Source organism: Pipistrellus kuhlii, unplaced genomic scaffold (assembly GCF_014108245.1).
Source record: "Pipistrellus kuhlii isolate mPipKuh1 unplaced genomic scaffold, mPipKuh1.p scaffold_m20_p_54, whole genome shotgun sequence".
Classification (NCBI taxonomy): domain Eukaryota; kingdom Metazoa; phylum Chordata; class Mammalia; order Chiroptera; family Vespertilionidae; genus Pipistrellus; species Pipistrellus kuhlii.
In genome coordinates, this window is record NW_023425556.1 from 941007 (window position 1) to 955584 (window position 14578).

The 14578-nt window shown below is 36.3% G+C and overlaps 1 protein-coding gene across 1 annotated transcript; it reads right to left on the minus strand.

Annotated features, from left to right (window-relative positions):
- Positions 1-12140: 12140 nt before the first annotated feature.
- FAM133A (family with sequence similarity 133 member A) lies at positions 12141-13080 on the minus strand. Its single transcript, XM_036416315.2, has one exon. The coding sequence runs from the start codon at positions 13003-13005 to the stop codon at positions 12280-12282; it is 726 nt and encodes a 241-aa protein (XP_036272208.1). The 5' UTR covers positions 13006-13080; the 3' UTR covers positions 12141-12279.
- Between the last annotated feature and the right edge of the window lie 1498 nt (positions 13081-14578).

A 14578-nucleotide genomic window follows, 5' to 3' on the forward strand; every position in this document is an offset into this window, starting at 1 on the left:
GATAGGTTGCTTGCCTCTAATTTGTTTAATTCCTTTTCTAGTGATGCCTGCTTTTTTTTTTTTTTTTTTTTTTTTTTTTTTAATGTTTACTGTTCCTTTGTTTCCCTGTGGCCTCTCTTCTCAGGATCTCTGGTTATGTAGTTCTCTCTCTCCTTATCTGGCCTTTCTGTGGTGGATTGAAGAGCTCCTTTGAATCTGTATGTTTGTGCCAATTGGGAACAGGTGTTCTGAGAATCCTAGCTGTTTGGTGGTTTCTGCAGTTGTGGATTTTCAGGCTTCAAATTAGATCCAATTTCCCTTTCAAGATAGCGCAGTTTCCGAGTCTGAGCCTGTAACTCCAGGAGGGGACTCAGTAGCAGTAGGGCTGCCTGTTCAGGGGAACCTTGTCTAGCAGTCCCCCACCTTCTCTTGGAGATTAGCTGTCCCTTAGCTTGCTAACAAACACTCCCTATGCGGCCCTCAGCTGTTCTTTCTTTCTAGTCCAGAACAAGGTTCAGAACATGTCTGTCTATTCTTCCATCATTTTCTCTCTTCCTTCCATTGGTATTTTAATGAGGATTACATTAAATCTATAGATTGCCTTAGATAGTATGGATACTTTTATTTATGTTGATTCTACATTTCCTTGAACGTGGTATTTTTTTCCATTTGTTTATATCTTCCTCTATCTCTTTTTTCAATGTTCTGTAGTTAACCAAGTTCAGATCTTTTACCTCATTAGTTAAGTTTTTTCCTAGGTATCTTAATTTTTTTTTTTTGTTTCATTGGTAAATGGGATTGCTATTTTAGTTTTTCTTTCTTTTAGTTCATTATTGGTGTGTAAAAAGCCCTAGATTTCAGGTTGTTAATTTTGTATCCTGCTACATTGACAAATTTATTTATTAAAACTAGTAGGTTTTTTTTTATGTATTTTTTTCAGGTTTTCTATGTAAAAACATCATATGATCTGTGAATAATGACAATTTTAATTCTTCTTTTCCAATTTGGATGCCTTTTATTTCTTTATCTTGGCTGGCCACTATGGCTAGCATTTCCAGTACTATGCCGAGCAGAAGTAGTGAATGTATGCATCCCTGTGTTGTTCCTGTTCTTAGGAAAAATGGTTTTAGTTTTGCCCATTGAGTATGATGTTGGCTGCAGATTTGTCATATCAGACTTTTATTATGTTGTGATACAATCCCTCTATTCTCGCTTTGCTGAGGGTTTTTATCACGAAAAGGTGTTGGGTTTTTTTCTAATGCTTTTACTGCATTGATTGACATGGTGATGTGATTTTTATCTCTTATTTTTTATGTTCTGTATCCCTTTATTGGTTTGCAGATATTATACTATCATTGCAGCCCTGGAATAAATCCCACTTGGTCATGGTGTATGATCTTTCTAATGTAGTGTTAGATAAGATTTGCTAGAATTTTGGTGAGGATTTTAGCATCTATGTTCTTCAGGAATATTGGCCTATAATTATCTTTCTTTATGTTGTCATTATCTGGTTTTTGGATTAGGGTAATGCTGATTTCATAGAAAGAGCTTGGAAGTGGGCCTTTCTCATGATTTTTTTTTTTAATAGTAGTAGGAGGATAGGTTTTAATTCTTCTTTGAATGTCTGATAAAACTCCCTTGTAAAGCCTCTGGCCCAGGACTTTTTTTTTTTTTTTTTTTTTTTTTTTTTTCTGAAAGGTTTTTTTTTGTTGTTGTTGTTTTTGTTTTGTTTTTTTGGTTGTTTTTTTTGTGTGTGTGACTACTTCATGTTCTCCATAGTTATTGTCCTATTCAGATTTCTTATATTTGTCCTGATTGAGTTTTGGAAGTTTGTATTTTTCTAGGAATGTGTCCATTTGTTCTAGGTTGATGAGTTTGTTGGTGTTTTTTTTTTTGTGTGTTTTTTGTTTGTTTGTTTGTTTGTTTGTTTTATGATCCTTTGTATTTCTGCGAGGTCTGTTGTTATTTTGCCTATTTCACTTCTGAATTTTTTTTTTTTTTTGGGGGGGAGGCTCTCTCTTTGCTTCTTGATGAGCCTGGAAAGAGGTTCATCAATCTTGATTAACCTTTCAGAGAACCAGCTTTTGGTTTCATTGATCTTTTGTTGTATGTTTTTCTATCTCTATGTAATTTCTTTCCACTATGATCTTTATTATTATCTTCTTTCTGCTGACTCTTGGCTTTTTGTGTTGCTGTCTTTCTAATTCTTTAAGTTGTAGAGTTAGATAACTTAGTACCAGTTTTTCTTGTTTCTTGCTATGAACTTCCCTCTCAGGACTGCTTTTACTGTGGCCCATAGATTTTGGATTGCTATGTTTTCATTGTCATTTATTTCTAGGGTGTTTCTTTGTATCTTCTTTGATCTCTTTGGTAACCCATTCATTGTTAAATATCATGCTATTTTGGCTCCAAGTATTTGAATTTTTTATTGTAGTTTATTTTTAATATTATGCCATTGTGATCTGAGAAGATGCTTGATATGATTTCAATCTTCTTGAATTTGTAGAAACTTTGCCTCTGAGCCCATATGTGATCTATCTTTGAAAATGTCACATGGAAACTTTAGAAGAATGTATATTCTATAGCTTTGGGGTGAAATGTTCTATAAGATGTCAATTTAGTCTATCTCATCTAGAGAGTTGTTTAGAATTGCTGTTTCTTTGCTGATTTTTTTTTAATCTAGTAGATTGATCCAGTGATGTCATTGGGGTATTAAAGTCCCCTGTTATGATTGCACTGCTGACAATCTCTCCCTTAATATCTTGCAGTTTTTTGTTTTTGTTTTTTTTTAAAATGTATCTGGATGCTCCTGCATTGGGTGCATATATGTTTACCAAAGTTATATCCTCTTGTTGTATCAATTTCTTTAGTGTTATGAAGTGGCCTTCCCTATCTCCTGTTATGGTCTTCACTTTGAGGTCTATTTTGTCAGATGTAAGTATTGCTACCTCAGCTTTTTTTTTATTTTTTTCGTTTCCATTTGCCTGAAAAATATTTTTCCATCCCTTTACTTTCAGTCTGTGTAATTTCCTTATTCTGAGTTGGGTCTTTTGTAGAGAGCATATAAATGGGTCATATTTTCTTACTCATTCAGTCCCTCAATGTCTTTTGATTGGAGCATTCATTCCATTTATGTTTAATGTTATTATTGATAGGTACTACATTGTGGGCATTTATATACTTTATGCCTGTGTTCCTTCTTCACTTTCTATTTCTTCTTTATACAACAGTCCCTTTGGTATTTCTTTCATTGCTGGCTTGGTATTGATAAGTTCTCTTATTATTATTATTTTTTGTTTTGTTTTGTTTTGTTTCTGTGAAGCTCCTGATTTTTCATTCAATTTTGAATGATAGCCTTGCTGGGTAGAATATTCTTGGATTCAATCATTTTGTATACTTTTTTGACCTGATGTTTTTCTGTTGAGAAATAATTTGATAATCTAATAGATCTATTGTGGGTAACTCTCTGTCACTCTCTTACAGCCTTCAAGATTCTCTGTTTGTCATTAATGTTTGCATTGTAATTATGACATGTCTTACTGTGGGTCTTTTTGGATTCATCTTGTTTGGGCATCTCTGTGCTTATGTGATGTTTTCTTCCTTAAATCATGGAAGTTTTCTGTCATTATTTCTTCAAACTAGAGGCCTGTTGCATGATATTTGTGCAAAAATAGGCCTTCCTTCCCCTGGCTTTACTTCCAGCCACCCAGGAGCCACCAAGTCCCTGTTCCCTGGTGGTCCAGGAGCCTGCAAGTCCTTGCTCCTGGCTGGAGCACTGTTTCTGTAGATCCCTCCTCTCCCCACCCCCCACCCATCAAAGCAGGCATCCCACCTCGCCTGGCCACTCAACACTTGCATATGCAAATTCACCCACCATCTTTGTCAGGTTAATTTGCATACTCACTCCTGCTTGGTTGTGTGCATAATGGAGGTACCATCAATTTACATGTTTGTCTTTTATTATATAAGTTGTCTAATCCTTGCTCCTCCTCTTGTCCTTCTGGCACCCCCCCCCTATTATATATATATACACATACTAGAGGCCCACTACATGGAATTACTGCATGGGGGCAGGAGAGGTGTCCCTCAGCCCAGCCAGCACCCTCTCCAATCTGGGACCCCTTGAGGAATGTCCAACTACCCATTTAGGCCCGATCCCAGCAACAGGCCTAAATGGGCAGTCAGACATCCTTCTCACAATCCAAGACTGCTAGCTCACAACTGCTCACCTGCATGATTACCTGATTGCCCCTAACTGCTTCTGCCTGCCAGCCTGATCACCCCCTAACCACTCCCCTGCCAGCCTGACTGATGCCTAAATGCTACCCTGCCAGCCTGTTTGCCCCCAACTTCCCTCCTCTGTTAGCCTGGTCACCTCTAACTGCCCTCACCTGCAAGGTTGATCGCCTCCAACTGCTCTCCCTTGCACACCTGGTGCCTCCCAACTCCTCTCCTCTGCTGGCCAAATTGTGGGGGCCATCTTGTGTCCACAAAGGGGCAGGATCTTTGACCACATGAGGACAGCCATATTGTGTGTTGGAGTGATGGTCAATATGCAAATTACTCTTTTATTAGCTAGGATAGAAGCCTGGTGCATGGGTTGGGGCCAACTATTTTGCCCTGAAGGATGTCCCAGATCAAGGTGGGAGTTCCCTTGAGGCATGGAGGGGCCTGAGTGAGGGGCCTGTGATGGTTTTCAGGCCAGCCATGCCCCCTGACAACCCAAGGGGAGACCCTGGTAGGTATATGGAATTTCTTTACCTTCTACAATTGAAACTTTGTAACCTGGAGTGGAGCCAAGCCTCCTGCTTGCTCTGGGGCTGCTGCCATTTCTGTTTGGATTTGTTTACTTTTTATAATTAAAACTTTGTAGCCTTGAGTGGAGGCCTAGGCCAGCAAGTGCAGGTGGAAAGCTTGGCTTCCTCCATTGCCTGAAAAACACAAGCCTCCCTTCTGCTCTCTGTGGCTGTAGCCATCTTGGTTGGGTTTATTTGCATACTCACTCTGATTGGCTGGTGGGCATGGCTGGTGGGCGTAGGTTGTTGGTGTAGCAGAGGTATGGTCAATTTGCATATTACTCTTTATATATCCTACCAAATAAAAAAGTAATATGTAAAGTACCTTACAATAATATATATATATATATATATATATATATATATATATATATATATATATATATATATATTCATTTCATGCTGTCTTAAAGCTCCCTTAGGCTCTCCTCCTGCTTTCAATTTTTTTTTTCTCCAGTGGCTGTTCAGGTTGGGAGTGATTCCTGCTCTATCTTCTGAGTCACTTATTTGGTCTTTTGCTTCTTCTAGTCTACTATTTAAACCTTCCATATTTTTTTTTATTGTAGGCATATCATTCTTAATTTCATCTTGATTCTTACATAAGTTGTTGATTTTCTCATCTATCTAGTTTATGAACCCTATAACCCTTACTCTGAATTATTTTCTGACATATTACATACCTCTGTTTCATTTAGTGCCCTTTATGGTGATCCCTCCTTTTCTTTCCTTGGGTGTTTGTTTCTTTGTCTCCTTATTTTTGCTGTTGCTTTCTGGCCTTGGACACCTTGCTTAGGGTTTGAAGAGTTTGATAACTTATCATGGCAATGGTTTGGACATCATTATCCCAGAGGCTGTGTCTACTTGAGTTTCATGCCTTTATTGTCTCTGTTCTGAGCTGTATCCCCTTTTCCCACAGATCCGGTTCCTGCGTTTTCTGTTTTAAGTTCTCGGGCTGGTGGGAGCATGTGCACAGTTCCTCTTATGTGGGACTCCCTGTGCAGACCCAGAGCCCTCAGTCATGTAATTCATGGCAGGGTGGCACCCTAAGTCCCTCTGGCAGTTCACTTGTTACATGGTCCTGTGACCCCTGGCTAAGCACACTGGCTTGCTCAGGGTCACTCTGACTGCACTTTCCTATGTCCCAGAGTGAGGTATTTGCTTGATTGTTCCAGATAGCCACTTATGGATTGTCCTAAGGGCCATGGAGAAGTGGGTGTGGGTTACTCTGGACTTCACAGTTACAGCTTCTCTGTGGCATGAGTGGGGTGCATGCTAGGTTACTTTAGGTTGCTTTGGCATCAAGAATCTGGACTCAGGATGGAGTTGGCCCAGGTTGCTCTGGGTCTCACACTCCCTGCTTTCTTATAGCCCACAGTGATATGCACACTAGGTTATTCCAGTTTGCCCTTCGTAAGTGTGGAGTGGGGGTGTGTTTCCCTGGGTTGCTTTGTCTGAACTTCCCTGTCCCCTGGGGTGAGATATGCATTGGGTTGTTCACGATGGCCCCAACAGTACTGTCCTAGGGACAGGGTGGTGTGGGTGTGGGTATGGGTGTGGGTGTGGGTTATTCTAGATTGCACAGTCAAAGTTCCCCTATGGCCCAACTGGGGCATGCTCTGGGTTGCTCCAAGTTGCCCTCACAGCAGGTCCCAGCACTGGGGATAGAGCAGGTTCCAGGTAGTCCAAGTCAGGCTAGCAGCATGGTTCCTGGGTCTGGGGTGGGCGTGATGGTGGGAAAAAGAGTTCCCCTTGGATTCCACTTACTGTGGAGACTTGGAGCCAGATCCTAGGATGCTGGCTCCCATCAAGCTGGTGAGGAGGCCTGGTGCAGGAACTCACTCTGGTGGTGCATGCTCCCTGCAGAGATCTGGGAGACTGCTAGGAGGTATTGTGCTACTTACTACTGGGCCATGTTGGTGGTTCCATGTGGGTCATGGCTGGCAATTGGTGTTCTCTAGGCATCCTTTGCCCTTCCTTATTGAAAATTTTCTCCTCATCTGGGTCTAATTTGTTAATTCAAGGTGGATGTCCCCCAATTTAGTTGCTTTTCTGGCCTGACCCTAGGAGGTGCATAACACTGCTGCCTATTTAGCCACTATTTTTCTCTTCTGGTCATTAATTAAAAAAAAAAAAAAAAAAAAAAAAAAAAAAAAAAAAAAAAAAAAACCTCCATGCAAATATTTGAGGACTTAATATAACAATTTTAACTTATAAAATAGTTATAAATTTGTTTCTATTTATATTTCATAAGTTTCCATGGAGCTATGGCATTTTGAGTACTCAGTAAGATAACAGAATAGGCAATCATTTTACAGTATATAAAATAATTCTATAAACTTTATTTCAGCTGAAATTAAAGGAAAAAAATAAGAAATCTACTGCTCTAAATGGGCAAAAAAAATACTCAAATAGCTAGCAATAAGGTAATTTATAATAACATTATATATGTGTGATATGTGTGTGTGTGATATATGCCTAAGTGACCAGCTGACCAGCCAACTGGCCAACTGGCTGGTAGCTATGACATGCACTGACCACCTGAGAAAAGATGCTCAACTCAGGAGTGGGAGCCAAAGGTATGCAACATGAAACAGACTGATGAATCTCAGAGGGAATGGAGTAGGGGGAGGACAGAAAGAGATTAACCAGATCTTTTATGCATACCCTGTGGGGATTGGGCTGAAACTGGCTCTCTAACATTCCCCAAGGATTTACAGATTGCTAGAGGGTGCAGGCTGGGCCCAGGGACTCCACTGGTGCATGAATCCATTCAACAGGCCTCTAGTTAATAATAATCATCATTTGGTTTTCGTAAACAGTTTCTGGAAAAAGACATCTGAGAACACCAGATAGAGTTCTTGTTTATACCATTTAATGTAGTAGTTCATTGGAGTTAATATTACCATATCCATACTTATTCATCTTGTGTTGATGTTATTAGCCTCCATTATAAATTTTGGTTCAATTATCTTTCATAAATCCTTATTTGAACATTTTTATGTTCAGAAAATATAATGCGTCAATAGCTTGCAATATTTAAAGCAGTGTAAGTCAGGTTAATTATGTCTGACACATCTAATATGGAGGTGGTGTTGCTTCAGGTTCTAGTAGAAATTTTGTAGGATGAACTAGATTTTCTTTCATATCATCTTGGTATAATTCTTGATATGTGGAACAAAATGGATGAACCTGTAAAATATTACCCCAAGTACAAAAGCCAGCCATAGAAGACCATATATTTTATAATTCCATTTAAATGAAATGTTCAAAACAGGGAAATCTATAGAGACAGAAAGTATGTCAATAGTGGCTTAGGAATATGGAAAATGGTGGTGGTAGGAAAAAGAGAATATGGAGTTTCTTTCTGAGGTGATCACAATATCCTAACATTGATTGTGGTTTTGCTTGCATGTATCTATTAATATATTATAAAACATTATGTACTTTTAAAAGGGGAATCAGATGATATATTAATTATATTTCAGTAAGCTGTGTAAAATGTGAGGTAAGAGGCATATACATAGCATCTGATACATTGCATTCATTTAGATTCTCCTTTCTTTCATAGCCTGACCGACTAATCCAGTTTAATGAAAATTATGATGCACTTATCATATGCGAAACACTGTGCACCATTACTGCAAGAGATAAAAGATGAAACAGCCACTTACCTTTAAGGAGGTTAAAGTAGGCAGGATGGGATGATGATAATGATGATGATGATAATGATGATAGCAGGAAAAAGAGGAAATGGCTTTTATTGAGCATTTACTGTGTACCAAGAACTGTGTTAATGCTTTCAATGTTATTCTATCTTATTCTCAAACTAATCCTGGAGGTAGACACTGTTATTTCTCCTGACTTTGTATCTGAGAAAATTGAAGCACACTGAGGTAAAAACAAACAAACAAACAAACAAACAAACAAAAAACACCTAACTTAATTAGGCTCACACATCAAAATATGGCACACCAAGATTTTCAACCTGGTGCTTACCCAAGAACCAATGCTCTTAATAATTATAACAAAACACACAATGCAAAGTAAACTAAGGTAAGTATCATGAAGGAGTCAATTAAAAACGATAGAGCTATTTGGGGGGGGGGGGGGAGGAATACATCTTGTTTGCAGCTCAGAAAGGATTAGAAAAATCAGTTCAGTGCCAAAGTGCATAGGTAGTTTGACTATAGTTTTCATGAGTAAAGAAATAGCTATAAAACAACATTAGATTAAATATTTCTCTTTAAAATAAACATGACTAAACAGAAAATAACTATAGAGTTACAGTGACAAAGGTACAACTTTCTCAAAATAAATTTATAATAAACAAAGGAACTATCATATTACAAGATATAAAAGCAGAACCTCTCAAATTTTATTCATTCTTCTTATGTCCAAGCTAATCCTTTTACAGCCTGAGATATTTCAAATTCTTCTTTTTGTGCTTGCAATTACATTCTTAATATAGATTATATTGATTGTTGTCCTCTCCCATCTATTTTCTTATTGACTTTCTCACTGCTTCCCTTTCCACAAAGTTAGTTGAATGTTATGGTTAAAGGTATTAGTCTTATGAGTCACATAAAGCAAATTTTAGTGTTTTTCATGTAAGGGAAAATTATTTTACTTTCAATATGGAGGCTACATATTAAATGATCACCTGAATCTATTTAGCCTCTTGTTCTCTATATATGTCCATATAACTTTTCTGTACCATATTTCAATGACTTACATATAAAAAATAGCATTACTATTCTTCATAAAGTCATCATGAGAATTTTTTAAAATGTCCTTCCCAAAACCTTTCCTAGAAGATTGTTTTGGCTATAATAAGAGGAATAATGAAGCTTTACTTCCTAGTCTGTCAGCATTGATGATAAGCATGACATATTATGTTAGACTATTTTCTTCTTCAGTCATTAAATAAAACAACAATGCAAATGAAATAGCATTTCCTTATACTATGCATAAATGGTCACCTCGAACAACTGCAGACCACAGGGAGATGTGATAGAAGATGTGAGTTATTTTATGTAAGTAATGAAATAAACATTCTAGAGCTCTATGTTATTAGATTAGGTTAGGTGATGAGTGCCATGGTATCAAAAAATACCCAAAATCAAAGTGGCTTACCATAGCAATTTATTTCTCATTCTAAAAACATTCAATGCAAGTCTATCAGTTCTTCAGGGCAGGTACCTTACAGTGACTTAGAGATCCAGGTTGCATCCATCTTGTTGGTATGACATTAGGAGCACATTGCTTTCAGGTCACCATGGCAAGTAAAGAGAGAGCTGGAGGATCCATATAGGACTTTTTATGGCTCCACTATAGAAAGGAAACCACTTCTGTTTACAATCTCTCTGCAAACCCTCTGTTAGAAGTAGTCAAATGGCATTGCCTAACTACAATGGGCTGGGAAGTGATGAGAGCATATTTGATAAGTTATTAATGTCTTTGCCACTTTCCACAAATGATATAAGCTTTTTCATATTTTAATGAACAATTTTTGAAAAACTCTATATGGATACAAAATATCCCTTAAATATAATAAATGAATACAAAATATCCCTTATTTATAATAAATTTATTAGTTTGTAAATCTATAGATTATATATATATTAAGAAACACATGTTATGAAGCTTCAGTGTTATCCAACATGTTATTACATTTATACTTTTTCAAGAACCTTATTGAGAGGTTTTGTTATTTCCACTCAAAAAATTTGAGGAGTCAATATGTTAGTGACCTACTAGATGTTTTCTATTTTTATAATAGTTTTGCTTATGATTCAAGGGACCAGACACAAAATTGGCAATTAAAAAAATAGCTATTGATTCTCATCATGCCAAAATATTTTGTACGTACAACATTGCAATTGGCACATCTCCTGTAATAGGTATTTTTGAAACATCAATTTATAAATCATATTACTCTGATATATAAAAATGTAAAATAAAAATAATTTTCAACTCATTTCAGCATTAGTGGTTAACATGAATCAGCAACAGAAATTTGGCATGGATTCTTAGTAAAATATGATATAGGAAGATCAATGATATTATCATCTCCCAAATTCATCTCTTATTTTAATTCACTAGTAATACTTAAGACAACAAACTTTAAAACAGCATATTTACTAAAATTGTGGCAGTAGTTTTATATAACAAGACACACAATATACTAGATGTCTGGCACTCAGCTTGCTTACACTAAACCAGCTTCAATATGAAGGCATTAAATATTTTTAAAAAACCTTCTTATTTACATGCTAAATATTTTGGCAAGTGTGAAATTAAACACAGTAATGAAATCAATATAGTAATAGTAAGAAATTACAAACTTGAAACTTGTATTTTAAGCATAAATCATATAAAAAAGGAGTACCGGTTATATAGAATATCTGTGGACAATAAAAAATTAATAGTATAAAACATGCAAAATATTTCAGAATCTTTATTAATCAAAAATACCAAGGTCTATTTAAAATTATTCCCGTCCAATTGGTATCAAAGATAATACAAATCATGTAACATTCTAATGCTAAATTCTATTCAGTACTGTTGAATTAGAGGTAAATTTCATAGAATTGGGGACTTGTTTATACTGTTACATTGTTGTTTTTCTTGTTCACTTGAAGCAGCACACAACAACATACCAGAATTTCATCAAGTAAGAAAAGAATGGCTGCTGCACTGGCAAAAATAGAATGTGTAAGGATCAAAGGCACACTATTCAGCTAGCCAAAGTGATAACAAACTCCCCCCCCCCAAGCCCTTTCCCCATGTAAACAAAAGTTTATTAAGGAGAAAAATGAAATAAATTAAACTTAACATCAAAAATAGGATTTTGAGACATCAGTGTTTAGTCCATGCTTCAAAAATGTCAATTATGTTTGTCTGGATCCTTTGGATTATGTTTGAACATATACCCAAGTTAGATAACTTTAAAATTAGATATATTTCTGTCATAAATATTATCTAAAACATTTTACTTTAATTCTAACCATTTTATTTTATTTATTTATTTATTTATTTATTTAATATATTTTATTGATTTCGTACAGAGAGGAAGGGAGAGAGATAGAGAGTTAGAAACGTCGATGAGAGAGAGAGAGTCATTGATCAGCTGCCCCTTGCACACCCTCTGCTGGGGATATGCCTCCAACCAAGGTACATGCCCTTGACCAGAATCTAACCCGGGACCTTTCAGTCCCCAAGCTGATGCTCTATCCATTGAGCCAAACCGGTCTCAGCGAGACATACTTTCTTGACATTTTTAAGTACAGTACTGATTTGTTGCCATAAGCAATAAGTATGGCCCTTTCTGACACAGTGGCATTTGACTGGAAATTCAAAGTCCAGGAATAATTCTATTAACACAGGGAAACTCAAGCATTTTGGTAAAGGGGCCCTAACATTCACAGTTGGATTCTTTTTAGGCCTTGTTTTTTAAATAGAGAAATCTTGCTTTATTTTATCTTGATGTTATCCTGACTTTGACTTAACTCGACTTCTTTTTCTTCTTCTTACTATGTTTCTTGTTATGTTTCTTTTTCTTCTTTTTTGCTTTTTCCATTCTTTGTTCTTGTTCTTCATGTCTTCTCTTCTTCTTTGCTTGGACCTCCTCTTCATAATCTGATTCTGAAGAGGACTCTGATGATAGAGGTTTGTCCTCAGGGTGAGCCTTCTTTCTCTTTTTGCTGACATTTCTAATATACTTTTCTTTCGCTGTTTCATCCGTTGACTTCTTTTTCTTTTTTTCAGATTCCTTGCTTTCTGATTCAGATTCATATGTAGAGCCTTCTGACGATTTGTATGAATGCTTCTTTTTCTTTCTCTTTTTCCCTCGTTTCTTTTTCTCAACCTTATAATCTGAAGAACTGCTCGAAGAATCAGAACTTGATGAAGAAGATGCAGACTGACAAGATTTCTTCTTTTTCTTTTTTTTTCTTTCTCTTTTTCTAGATGAACCCTCATTTCCACTTAATGCTTTCTCCCTGGTTTGCTCTAATTCTTTCTTCCAATTCTCATTCATTTTTTCTTCAAATTCTGCCAGTGCTTTGGAGCCTTTCTTTTTACTTTCTATTTTTTTCTTCACTTCTTCCCAGGTGGGCCTTGGTCGATTCAGATAATCTTGTATTGTTGGGCCTGCAGGTTGAGATGGGCCCCTCCATCTGGCCATTGCTATAGGATTCATATAGGCTACTCGGTTATCTCGCTTTCCCATGGTGCCTAATGATCATAGAGCAGACTCTCAGTTGCTAAGGCGAATAAGGTTAGACACACTCCTTAAGTTCTTCATTTGCTGCTATATCAAGTGGGCTCTATTCTGTGAGAGAAGCAGATGGGATGATAATAAAGCAGCTTTAACATAAGACAAAATAAATACATAAGGTTAACTGTCCCCTGCTATCACATCTTACAGTAGAAATTTTCAAAATCTTAAACCTTAGGAACAACAAATATACATATTTAAGATTTTTGCATATTTTAGACATTGTGGTACAAATAAACAAAGTGTTTTATAATATATAACTCATGTAAGATTCTGTTATCTAAAATGTTTAATAAGTATTTCATTTTATATTATAGAATACATACTTTTTTTTCTTCTTTGATTCTGCCTAATATGATATGAGGAGAGAGACAAATTTTTATTGCAAAATTCTGTACCAGGCAAACCTTTCTGACTTATAAAAGTGCAGCACTATCTACTCCATTCTTTGACAGCACTCTAGAAATTCAGATACACCTGAACAAAATTTTTTCCCCTCAACTTTCACATCCAATCCGTTACTAAACCCGGTTGTGTAAACCTCCATTATAGGTCTCATATTCATTCATTTATCTCCATATATACTGTCATCAAGTTAATCCAGGAACTATCATCTCTCACTTAGGCTATTAATCTCTAGTATCTACTGAGTGTTTATTTTCTGCCAGAGACTGATTAGTGTTTTGCAATGGATTATCTCATTCAATCTCTAGACCAATACTATGAGGTTGATTCTATTATTGTTCTTAACTCACATGGAGAAATTCCAGCATAGAGAATTTTAATAACTTAATAACTAGATAAGTTTAGTTACTTACATAAAATAACAGCTAATAAATGGCAGAACCAGAATTTAAACCAAAGCAGCCAGACCCCAAGCCCTTCACGCCTAACACAACACTATATTGCCTCCTTATATAAATCTCTACCTTTACTCCATTCCATTCCAGTCCCACACCACAATCAGAATGATCTTAAAATACTACAGTGGCTTTACATTTTAATAATATTAAATCCATACTCTTAGAAATGTCATATATGATCTGTCCTGCTTATTTCTCTTTCACATAGGGTCACTGACAACATTTCTCAATCCTATATTCTCTAGTCTTCTCTTGCTTTCTGAAATATGCTAGCTTAGCCTTCATAGCCAGTTGCACATCATCCTTCCTATCACAGTATAAATGTCAGTTCATCAGAAAGGCAACAATTAAGTTGAACTACATACATTGCCAATTATAGAAAACAAAACAGTCATATACCAGCACTTTCACATGGTTCAATATTATACTAAAGTAGGTTACTTCTGTATTTACCACTTATCCTCATTATTTTGTATCCCAGTTACTTGTTTATTTTATTGATAACACTTAGTAAATTGGTGATTATTTTATTTCTCTGATTATTTGGATGTGTGTTGAGTTTGTTTACCCACCACTAAATATAAGGCCAAGAAGGGTAAAGGCCATGATTGTTCTGTTTTATTCACCACGATGTTCCCAGTATCTGGACAATACTAAATCTC